This window comes from Myotis daubentonii, chromosome 5 (genome assembly GCF_963259705.1).
Source record: "Myotis daubentonii chromosome 5, mMyoDau2.1, whole genome shotgun sequence".
In the NCBI taxonomy this organism is placed as follows: Eukaryota; Metazoa; Chordata; class Mammalia; order Chiroptera; family Vespertilionidae; genus Myotis; species Myotis daubentonii.
The window spans coordinates 10831566-10844389 of NC_081844.1; the positions used below are offsets into that span (position 1 = coordinate 10831566).

The window sequence follows — 12824 nt, forward strand, 5'->3', positions numbered from 1 at the left end:
TGGTAATTCAGACTAATTACACAGTACTGCTATTCCGCTGAGGCAGTTCTTGAACCATGAGGAGTATTTGACATCCTAAAACTATCAAAACCCACAATACCGTAAAGCAGTGGTTCTCAACCTTCTGGCCCTTTAAATACAGTTCTTCGTGTTGTGACCCAACTATAAAATTATTTTTGTTGCTACTTCATAACTGTAGTGTTGCTACTGTTATGAATTGTAATGTAAATATCTGATATGCAGGATGGTCTTAGACGACCCCTGTGAAAGGGTCGTTCGATGGCCAAAGGGGTCGTGGCCCACAGGTTGAGAACTGCTGCTGTAAAGCTTGACTCTCAGTAAATAAAATGACTATCTTAATATAAGCTTTAATGATTATTTTCTAGAATGGATTCTCTTAAATTCAATTATTCATATACTCAGTCTCAAAGCCCTTCCTCATAAACTGCAATCATATCACTTTTCTCCAAAATGATGTTTCTGATGCTGAATGAGATTTGCAGTCTGGTTGAAGGCTTTCCCACATTTATTACATTTGTAGGGTTTCTCTCCTGTGTGAATCCTCTGATGTTGAGTAAGGTGTGTGCTTCGGATAAAGGCTTTCCCACAGATTTTACATTTGTAAGGTTTTTCCCTAGTATGAATTCTCTTATGTTGAGTAAGGGCTGAATGGTCACTGAAGGCTTTCTCACATATATTACATGTATATGGTTTTTCCCCAGTATGAATTCTCTGATGTTGAGCTAGGGCTGATTGGTCCCTAAAGGCTTTCTCACACAATCCACATCTGTAAGGTTTTTCTCCAGTATGAATTTTCCGATGTCGAGCAAAGGATGAATTATCTCTGAAAGCTTTCCCACATTCATTACACTTATAAGGTTTCTCTCCAGTATGAATTCTCTGATGTTCAGTAAGGGAAGAGTTCACCCTGAAGGCCTTTCCACATTCATTACATTCAAAGGGCTTCTCTCCAGTGTGAATTCTCTGATGCTGAAGAAAACTTGTACTCTGGTTGAAGGCTTTCCCACATTCATTACATTTATAGGGTTTCTCTCCACTATGAATATTCTGATGTTTGGTAAGATGTGCCCTGCACACAAAGGCTTTGTCACATATATTACATTTAAAAGGTTTCTCTCCTGTATGTATTCTATGATGGTGGGCTAGGTGTATATTTCGGATAAAAGCTTTTCCACATAAGTTGCATTCAAAAGGTTTCTCTCCAGTGTGAATTTTCTGATGATAAGTAAGTGAGGAGCTCACTGAGAAGGCCTTGCCACATTCCTTACATTCATATGGTTTCTCACCAGTGTGAATTCTTTGGTGATGGATAAGGTGTGTACTCTGGTGAAAGGCTTTCCCACATTCTCTACATTTGTACCGTTTCTCTTTAATAAGAGTTTTTGGATTTGAATTAAGTTTTTCAGTATGAATTTTTTGATGTTTATTAAGAGTTGAACTCTTAGTGAAAACTTTTCCACACTCACTACATTCAAAGGCTTTTTTGCTAGATTGAAATACCTGACTTTGAACAAAAGATGAGCTCATGATGCAGCGATTCCCAGATCTCTCACATTCCTGGTCACTACCCACAGATGAGATTTTCTGGTGAGTGAGTACCATTTTCTGCAACTTTATCTCCTGGGCTCCATGCTGCCATTCCAATAGGCTATCATATTTCCAGTGAATATTGCTAGTGAATCTTTCCTTTATCATCCACTGATCCAATTCTTCTTCAGGAATATCTGCCTTGAGAGTAGATTTCTTATTCACAGGGAGAGTCATCCAGTCTGAAAGACATCAAAAATAAAAATGTCTGTTTTATCCTAGTGAAACATCTAGTTGGGATAAGATGATGAGCCTGTTTATAATGCTAATAAAAAGGTTTCAGTTTTGAAGATTTCCAGAAGAAAGGAAAGAGGAGGAGAGGTGAACAGAGGACAAAGCAGAAAGGGGTTGATCTAATGTATAATGCATTGAGCAGGAGACCTTGGGAGCTAGACTTCAGAAGTCACAGGCCTGGGTGGGGACCTTGAGTATAAGTTATTTTATTTGTGATTACAGAGAATTTACCAGACTTTCTGAGCCACAGAAAAACCTGTACAGACCAAACTATGCCAACAGAAAAGAATAAATGTACCTTGTTTATTTTAGTGATATGGTCTTTAATTAATACAGATGTAAACTTAAGAAACCATTGAAACTAAACAGAAAAAATTCAACTCCAGAGTAACTACTAAAATCAATATTTTACTGTTTTATACACTCATTTTAGCATTCAGATGGAAAATAAAAAGGCTATGATTAAGGCTGTGTGAAGGACCTCCTACTTCTGGTGAGGAAGCAATGTCTTCAAACTTATACGAACAATGTAACATCTATATGAAAACCAGGAACAAACCTGCAAATCTTCCAGAATATACCCACTAAATCTCTAACGGCAAGGCCCTGAATCCAGGGAAGGGGGAATACTAGTCACTAGAATGAAAATCTGCTACTGGGATAGGAGCCATGGTCCCATGAATAATTATCTGACAAAGTAATTCCTCTCTCCAAATACAAACTTCCTAATTATACTGTCTCACTTGCTTTCATTCATGGGTTCCTTGGTATTTATAGAGTTCTGAATGGAATATTAGTTTTGCATATGTTTTGGTGAATATCTGTCTTTCATGTTAAGTTTATTTAAAACTCTGTGCTAAGATATGCAATAATAAGGACTAGCTACTAAACACACATGATGCAGATTATTGGGAAGTACTATTAAGAACAAGCCTCCCTCATTACTTTTTTCCCCCTACTTAATCCAGAAAATCTACAAAGAGCTATAATATAAATAAATAAATAAATAAATAAATAAATAAATAAATAAATAAAATTCTTTGAAACTTATCTGAAAAAGAAAGTTAAATAGATGCACTTTACGACTAAATATCCGGGTGAGCTCAGAATAATGTATCCTTGTTCAAAACAAAGAATGGTCAAAGTTAAACACCAACATTGCCAAATTTCAAAATCTTAAGGACTGACTTGCACCTCAGGATCTGATAGAGTAACCTGGGGCAGACCAATATTCCTTAGAAAACTACTGGAAAATCTGAAATGAAAATAAAAACTTATGTCTAAAGGCATAATATGTCACTTGAGGCCAACTTGATAGTCTAATTTTGTGGAGAGAAGGGAAATACAGAGATGTGATCCCAAAACTTAGTGCAGTGGTTCTCAACCTGTGGGTCATGACCCCTTTGGTGGTCAAACGACCTTTCACAGAGGTGGCCTAAGGCCATCCTGCATATCAGATATTTACATTACGATTGACCTCCAGGCCAATTGGCTCTGAGAATCAGCTGTTTCTGCAGTAGGAGAATGGATCTCTCAGGAGGTGCTAATCTAGCCTCTGCCTGAGGCTACCCAGCAGAAGCCAGCTGTGAAGGAATGCAAGTTGCCTTGGGGCCTTGGGCCAGCTGCAGTTTGTTAAGTAACTTTCAGATTGCAAAGGGCTGGGCCTTTCACATGCAAAAGTCTCTCTGCACGGCTTGGGCGGAGCGGGGTCCCAGGGGATCAACAGGGCGGAGCGAGCAGTTATGGCTGCTCTCAGTCCTGCCCTCAGAGGCCCCGCTTTTCAGTGTCCAGGCAATGCTGCGAGCACCTCTGAGAGAAAGCTGTCCTCGAGCTCCAACTGATGCCAGACAGTCCTGTTACTCCCGTATGAGTCCGGAGACTCGCCCGGAACTGGAGCTCAGAGCTTGAGACTCCCTCCCGTTGAAAATGGAGTGGACTGACTATTTCTGGGGGGGGAGGGGGAGCGGTGTGGGGGATGTGGGAAGAGACTGGACAAAAATCGTGCACCTATGAATGAGGACAGTGGGGGGGGGGTGAGGGTGGGAGGGGAACCGGGTAACGGGGAGCTATGGGGGGAAAAAAGAGGAACAACTGTAATAATCTGAACAATAAAGATTTAATTTTTTTAAAAAAAAAGAATTTCCTATAGTATTATAGTACTGTGAAGCCAAAAATTGGAGTTCAGGAACTTTAAAGGAAGGGAGGAAAGGCATAGTTAACATGTGAGGCTCTCATTTGGGACTCAAACATTTGCATTATAGGGATACCAGAAGGAGAAAAAAAGGAATTGAAAATTTATTTAAAAAAACAATAGTTGAAGACTTTCCCAAACTGGGAAAGGAAACGTATATCCAGGAAGCACAAAGTTCCAAACAAGATGAACCCAAAATGATCCACACCAAGGCATACTATAATTACAACTGCAAAAGTTAAAAATAAAGAGACAATCTTAAAGGAAGCAAAAGGAAAGCATCAAGTTACACACAAAGGACATATCATAAGGCTGCCAGCTGATTTATCAGCAGCAACTTTACAGGCCAGAAGAAGTGGCAGGCCATCTTTAAAGTGCTGAAAGAAAGGGACCTACAACCTAGAATACTATATCTGGCAAGCTTATCATTCAGAATTGATGAACAGTTAAAGAGTTTCCCAGACAAGCAAAAACTAAAGAAGTTCATCACCATAAAACTAGCTTTACAGGAAATGTTAAAGGCATTTCTTTAAGCAGAAAAGGAAAGGCCATAACCAGAAATAAGAAAACAAGAGAAAGGGGAAAAATCTCACAGTAAAACCAAATCTATACTAATAATAGAGGAATATGCAAATTGTCTAGGATACTGTAAGAATAACAGTAATGACCGAACAGCAGGCTGCATGGGGTAACCAGGCCAGCAGGGGGGGGTTAGTGAGGGAAGACAAAATGACTGAACAGCAGGCTGCATGGGACAACAAAGTCGGCAGGGGGGGCAGTTAGAGGCGACTAGGCTGGAAGAGGGGGGCAGCTGGGGGCGACCAGGCCATCAGGGGAGCAGTTAGGGGTGACCAGGCTGGCAGGGGCATAGTTAGGGGCGATCAAGCCGGCAGGCAGAGGTGATTAAAGGTGATCAGGCTGGCGGGGGGGGGGGGGGGGGCGGGGGACAGTTAGGGATGATGATCAGGCAGGCAGGCAGGTGAGCAGTTAGGTGCCAGCAGTCCCGGATTGTGAGAGGGATGTCCGATTGCTGGTTTAGGCCCAAACCCCGACATCCCCTGAGGGGTCCCGGATTGAAGAGGGTGCAGGTTGGGCTGAGGGGACCCCCCCTGGCATGAATTTTGTGCACCAGGCCTCTAGTATTTAATAAATACAGTGAATCAGGTATTTATGAGACCACTGTTCTAACTCCTGACCTACAGAGCCTTAGCTGTGAGTCAGATATTTCAAAAGCTACTATGATGGTCAAAAGATAAAAGTATCAAACTCAACTGAAATGACAATAAGTAGTTAGGAGATATACCATACCAAAAAAAATTAATACATGGCATCAATAACATAAAGGAGAAGGCAGTTAAACTATAATTCTCATAGAATATATTTGAACTTAAATGCCTATCAGTTTAGAACAGACTGCTATAGATATACAATGATATACATAAACCTCATGGTAGCCACAAACCAAAAAACTACAGAAGATATACAAAGAATAAGGAGGAAAAACCCCACTAAACAAAACCAGCAAACCACAAAGGAAGAGATCAAGAGGAAAGGAAAGGAAAAAGAAAATAATAAAAACAATTAACAAAATGACAGGAAGTATATACTTATCAATAATTTCTTTAAATGTAAGTGAATTAACTGCTCCAATAAAAAGACATAGGGTGAGCCCTGGTCTGTCTGGCTCAGTGGGTAGAGCTTCAGCCTATGAACTGAAGGGTCACATGTTCAATTCCCAGTCACGGGTGCATATCTCAGTTTCAGGCTTGATCCCCAGTCCTGGTGGGGCACCTGTGGGAGGCAACCAATTGATGTGTCTCTCTCATGTCAATGTTTCTCTCTTTATCGTTCTCCCTCCAAACTCCCCTCCACTCTCTCTAAAAATACCAATGGAGGATCAGAAGCCTAGCCTTACCTTCTGAAGAACTAGGATACCTCCCACAACCCTACAACCACAACACCCAGGGACCAGCTGCGAGCCCACAAACACCAGGTCTCAAGCAGTGTGAATACATGGATGCAGGCGAGCCCTGCACCTTCTCACAGAAGGTCAAATATTGCCTAGAGAAAGTCAACACAGGAGAGAGAGAGAGCTACGTAACCAGACACCCAGAGAAGAGATCATGGGGAGACAAAGAAACAGCCCACATGTGAAGGAAAAGGAGGCATCACCAGAAAAGGAAGTAAATGAAATGGAGGCAAGCAATAGGTTAGAGAAATAATTCAGAAAAATGGTCATAAGGTCGCTGAAAAGGTTGGAAGACAAATTCAAACAATATGTGTAAGAAAGAAGAGGAAATGAAGAAGAACCAAAAAGAAATGAAAAATGACATTGCTGCAATAAAGAATTCAATAGAAAGCATCAACAGTAGACCAGAAGAAGCAGAGGATCATATCAGTAAGCTAGAAGACAAGGTAGGAAAAAATACACAAGCAGAGCAGCATCTAGAAAAAAAACTTAAAAAACAGGAGGAGAGTCTAAGGGAACTTTGGGACAACACAAAACAAAACAACATCCGCATAGTAGGGGTGAAAGAAGGAGAGGAAACTGAGCAAGGAGTAGAAAGCCTGTTTGAAGAACTAATGACAGAAAACTTCCCTGATATAGGTAAGTAAAAACTCACACAACTCCAAGAAACTCAAGGAGTCCCAAACAAAATGAACCCAAAAAGACAGATGCCAAGGTACATTATAATTAAATTGGTAAACACCAACGACAAAGTAAGAATCTTAAAAGCGGCCAAAGAGAGACAGAAAGTTACCTACAAAGTATTCCCCATCAGACTAGTGACTGATTTCTCAACAGAAACACATCAGGCCAGAAGGGAATGGAATGAAATGTACAAAGTCATGCAAAGCAAGGGTCTGAGTCCAAGAATACTGTACCCAGCAAGGCTATCAATCAAAATTGAGGGTGAAATCAGGAGCTTCACAGACAAACAAAAAAGGACTAAGGTAGTTTATTACCACCAAATCAACAACGCAAGAAATGCTAAAGGTCAGCTGTAAAAAGAAGAAATAGGAAGTGAAGAAGAAACACAGGGGTAAAGAATAAAAATGGTGTCAAGCAAGTACCTATCAATAACTTTAAATGTAGGTGGATTAAATTCCCCAATCAAAAGACTGAGCTGAGTGGATAAGAAAATACGACCCATATATCTGCTGTCTACAGGAAACCCACCTCAGAGCAAAGGACTCACACAGACTGATGGTGAAGGGATGGAAAAGGTTTTTCAGGCAAATGGAAATGAAAAAAATGGCTGGGGTAGCAATACTCATATCTGACAAATTAGACCTCAAAGTGAAGGCCATAACAAGAGATAAGAAAGGCCACTTCCTAATACTAAACGGAGCAATTCAACAAGAAGATATAACTCTGGTAAACATATATGCACCCAATACAGGAGCACCCAAATACATAAAAAACTTCTGGAGGATATCAAATGAGAGATTGACAGCAATACAATCATAGTAGGGGGCTTTAATACCCCACTAATACCATTGGACAAATCCTCTAAACAAGAAATCAGCAAAGAAACATCAATCCTAAATGACTTACTAGATCAGATGTAATTGACATCTTCAGAACATTTCACCCCAAAGCCACAGAATATACATTCTTCTCAAGTGCACAAGGGACATTTTCAAAGATAGACCATATATTAGGACACAGGCAAAGTCTATTCAAATTCAAGAAGATAGAAATCATATCAAGCATCATCTCAGATCACAATGGCATAAAACTAGAAATCAACTATAATAAAAACAATTTTAAAAAATCAAACACCTATAGCCTAAAAGCATGCTATTAAACAATGACTGGGTTACCAAAGAAATCAAAGTAGAACTAAAAAGCATCATGGCAACAAACGACAATGAAAACACAATAATACAAAATCTATGGGACACAGTGAAAGCAGTCTTGAGAGGGAAGTTCATAGCTCTACAGGCCTACCTCAAAAAACAAGAAACAGAAGAACCAAGATGGTGGCATAGGTGAACACCAGTACTTGCTGCCTCTCACAACCACATCAAAACTGCAACAAAAAGACAGAACACATATCATCCAGAACCACGAGAGGGCTGGCTAAGTGGACGTTCTGCAACTAGAAGGAAAGAAAAAAGCGCATTGAGACTGGTGGGAGGTGCAGAAGTGCAGAGGTACAGAGGTGTGCATGAAACAGGCTTACAAGTCGGTGCGCTATTGTTTTTATTTGAATCGGGAGGGAGATACAAGCTCCAGATTGCTCTGAACTCCAGTTCCGGATGAGACTCTGGGGAACCAGACTCATACAGGGAGAAACTGGATTGTCTGGCATCAGGACAGGAACACGAGGGCAGCTTTCTCTCAGAGGTGCTCACAGCGATCATTGTTCCTGCATGGGGGCGTGGGACATGGAGACATGGAGACACAGGAACCTCCCCAGTGCAGGGCTGACTGGCAGCCATTGCTGTTTGCTCCGCCCTGGTGATTCCCTGAGCTCCCTGCCCCACCCAATTTACAACCCCACCCAAGCTGTGCGCAGCAGCTTTTGCTTATAAATGGTCTGTCCTTTTGCAGCCTAACCTAACAAACTGCAGCTAGGTCAGAGAGCTCTAAAGCTTCCAAAAGAAGGCCCAAGGTTCGGCAGTAGCAGCCTGCCTTGCTTCACAGCTGGGCCTCATCTGGGCACTTCCAAACCCCACACAAAGACGAGGAATCTGCAGATCTTGCTGTAGCTCCTGCTGGGTGGCCTCAGGCAGTGGCTGACTTTGTACCTCCTTGGAGATCCAAGAGCCAGTGTACCCAGTGATCAGTGTGAGACCACACCAGATTACAACTCTTCACATCCATAAGCGACACTCAATGAGCACCAAAGCCCCACTGAAGCAAGTCCTGCCACATAAGGGTGTCTCTAGCACAGCAGTTCTTCCATTGTAAACACAGCTGGTCTTCACAGCCAATTGGCCTGAAGGCCAATTCCTCCCAGTGATACCAACTGCAATCAAGGCTTAACTATAACAAGACTGTGCACACAGCCCACAAAAGGGTGCACCAAGACTATCCACCTCAGGTAATTGGGGAGGCTGAGCCACTGGTCCATATAGCACAAATGGCCACTCTATTAACACAGGAAAGCAGCGAAAATGCAGAGACAAAGAAACAGGTCACAAATGAAAGAAATGGAGGAAAGTAAACTACTGGATATAGAGTTCAAAACCATGGTTATAAAGTTACTCAAGAATTTTCTAGAAAACTCCAAGAAATTTAGTGAGACCTTCCGGAGTCCATTCATTGTCTTCACTAGCTGAGTTTAGACAGAGACCCCCAAAAGCCAGTAATCTTTGAAGTCCTAGCAAAGGTCAGAACTGTGCACCACCCAGTTAATCCAGGAAACACCCAGTTAATTTAGGTAATAATAGTTGAAGCATCCCCACCTTAGTTCACTTAATTCCTTAGATACTTATGTAGATCCTTGTGGATTATTGTTAATCAGATACTCTGCCTATTCCTGGAAATCTATTGATGAGCTAATCAGATACTTAGTCTATTCCTGGAAATTGTCTGCTGATCTGTGTGTCATTGAAACTTCCTTACCCTAGGGGCTACTCCAGATCAATAAAAGATTGGAGCAGCCTGAGCATCGGTGGAAGTCCTTCGGGACTTGCCCGCCTGGTCCCCCAATATTGCAAAATTATCTCGTGTCTTTTTCTCTCATTTGTTGTGCGGCTCCTCTTTCAGATACCAAACCCTACTCCGCAGAACGTGGAGGGAGTCTTACTCGACAGAGACCCTCCAGGATATGAAAAAGGACCAATTAGAAATTAAGCATACACTGACTGAAATAAAGAATAATGTACAGAGATCCAACAGCAGATGAGAGGATCCCAAGAATCAAGTCAAAGATTTGAAATACGAAGAAGCAAAAAAACACCCAACCCGAAAAGCAAAAATTAAAAAGAATCCAAAAATATGAAGATAGAGTAAGGAGCCTCTGGGACAACTTCAACCATACCAACATCCGAATTATGGAGGTGCCAGAAGAAGAGAGAAAGCAAGACATTGAAAACCTATTTGAAGAAATAATGACAGAAAACTTCCCCTACCTAATGAAAGATATAGACTTACAAGTCCAGGAAGCACAGAGAACCCCAAACAAGAGGAAGCCAAAGAGGACCACACCAAGACACATCATAATTAAAATGCCAAGGGCAAAATACAAAGAGAGAATCTTAAAAGCAGCAAGAGAAAAACAGTTAGTTACCTACAAGGGAGTACCCATACGACTGTCAGCTGATTTCTCAACAGAAACTTTGCAGGCCAGAAGGCAGTGGCAAGAGATATTCAAAGTGATGAATAGCAAAAACTTACAACCAAGATTACTCTACCCAGCAAAGTTTTCATTTAGAATTGAAGGTAAGATAAAGAGCTTCACAGATAAGAAAAAGCTAAAGGAGTTCATCACCACCAAACCAGTATTATATGAAACTAGTGGCCCAGTGCATGAAATTCGTGCACAGGGGAGGGGATGTTCCTCAGCCCGGCCTGCACCTGCTCCAATCTGGGACCCCTCGAAGGATGTCCTACTGCCAGTTTACAGGGATTGGGCCTAAACCGGCAGTCAGACATCCCTCTCACAATCCGGGACTACTGGCTCCTAACCACTCACCTGCCTGCCTGCCTGCCTGATTGCTCCTAACCACTCTGCCTGCCGGCCAGCTCACCTCTAACTGCCCCCCACCACTGGCCTGCTTGCCACCAAATACCTCTTTCACCAGCCTGATCACCTCCAACTGCCCCCTTGTTGGCCTGCTCGCCCCCACCTTCCCTCCCCACTACTCTGCTCACCCCCAACTGCCCCCTGCTGGCCTGCTCACTCCAAACGGCTGCACCCCGCTGTCCTGATCACCTCCAACTGACCCCCATTGATGGCCTGCTTGCCCCCAACTGGGCCCCCTGTTCTTTTTACCCCCTACGGCCTCAGCCCTACCAGCCTGATCACCCACAATTGCCCTCCCCTCTTGGCCTCTAACCACCTCTACTTTGGCCCTGCCACCATGGCTTTGTCCAGAAGAATGTCTGGAAGGTCTCCTGGAAGGTATCCCAGTATAATTAGCATATTACCCTTTTATTAGTATAGATAGAGGCATGGTGCACGGGTGGAGGCCAGATGGTTTGCCCTGAAGGGTGTCCAGGATCAGGGTGGGGGTTCCCTTGTGGTGTGGGGCAACTGAGGTGAGGGACCTGTGGTGGTTTTCAGGCCGGCCACGCCCTCATGGGGTGAGGGTCCCCGCTGGCATGCCAGGCCAGCCTGGATGAGGGGCTCAGGGCTGTTTTCAAGATGGCCACACCCCCTTCAGGGTGGGGGTCCTCACTGGGGTGCCTGACCAGGCTGGGTGAGGGGCTGATGGCTGTTTACATGCTGGCCACACCCGCTTCAGGATGGGGGGGTCCTGCTGGGGTGGCTGGCCAGGCTTGGTGAGGGGCTGATGGCTGTTTGCAGGCTGGCGAGGCCCCCAAGCGGGGACCCTCACCCCATGAGGATGTGGCCACCCTGGGTGAGGGGCTGAGGGCTGTTTTCAGGCTGGCCACACCCCCTTCAGGAGAGGGTCCTGACTGGGGTGCCTGCCCAGCCTGGGTGAGTGGCTGATGGCTATTTGCAGGCTGGCCACACCCCCTTCAGGGTGGGGGTCCCCACTGGGGTGCCTGGCCAACCTGGGTGAGGGGCTGATGGCTGTTTGCATGCTGGCCATATCTTTTTCAGGGTGGGAGTACCCACTGGGGTGACTGGCCAGCCTAGGCGATGGGTTGGTGGCTGCTTGCAAGCTGGCCAAACTCCCCAGTGGGACCCTCACCCCATGGGGGTGTGGCCAGCCTGGGTGAGGGGCTGAGGGCTGTTTTCAGGCTGGCGACATCCCCTTCATGGTGGAGGGGTCCTGCTGGGGTGCCTGGCCAGTCTGGGTGAGGGGCTGATGGTTGTTTGCAGGCTGGCCACAGCCCCGGGCAACCCAGGCTCCCAGTCCCTCCTTGAGCGGAGACCACAGAGGCTAGAAGCTGAAACTGGGATTTATTTATCTTCTATTATTGAAACTTTGTAGCCTTGAATGGAGCCAACTGCCGGCCAGGGCAGGCGGGAAGCTTGGCTTCCTCCATCGCCTCCTGTTTGCTCCAGCTTCATGGCCGCCACCATCTTGGTTGGGTTTATTTGCATACATGCTCCTGATTGGCTTGTGGGCGTGGCTTGTGGGTGTAGTGGAAGTATGGTCAATTTCCATGTTTCTCTTTTATTAGATAAGATGCTGAACAGTATTCTTTGAGAAGAGGAAGAAGAGAAAGGTAAAGATAAAAATTATGAACAAAGACAACAAATACATACCTATCAAACAAGTGAATCTAAAAATCAAGTGAATAAAAAAATCTGATGAACAGAATAAACTGGTGAATATAATAGAATAAGGGGCATAGAAAGGGAGTGGAATGACAATTCTCGGGGTAATGGGGTGTGGGGAGTGAGGGAAGAGATTGGACAAAAATCGTACACCTATGGATGAGGACGGTGAGGGGGCATAAGAGCATGGGGTGGGGTGGGAACGGTGTGGGGGGAAAAAGAGGAACAACTGTAATAATATGAATACTAAAGATTTATTTTTTAAAAAAAAAAAACAAGAAACAATGGTAATGAATTATCTAAACCTACAGCTCAAAGAGTTAGAAAGAGAGCAACAAGAAAAGTACAGCCTAAGCAGAAGGAATGAAATAATAAAGATCAGAGAGGAGATAAAAAACCTAGAGCCAAAAAACAAAACAAAA

The 12824-nt window shown here is 43.7% G+C and overlaps 1 protein-coding gene across 2 annotated transcripts in view; it reads right to left on the reverse strand.

The window, feature by feature from the left end:
* Window positions 1–216: 216 nt before the first annotated feature.
* ZNF454 (zinc finger protein 454) overlaps window positions 217–12824 on the reverse strand; it is a 46951-nt gene continuing 34343 nt past the window's right edge. For both annotated transcript variants that reach the window (XM_059695841.1, XM_059695840.1), the window contains one exon: window positions 217–1790. In XM_059695841.1, the coding sequence (XP_059551824.1) occupies window positions 457–1790 (1334 nt within the window). In that variant the 3' untranslated portion in view covers window positions 217–456. The remainder of the gene's footprint in view (window positions 1791–12824) is intronic.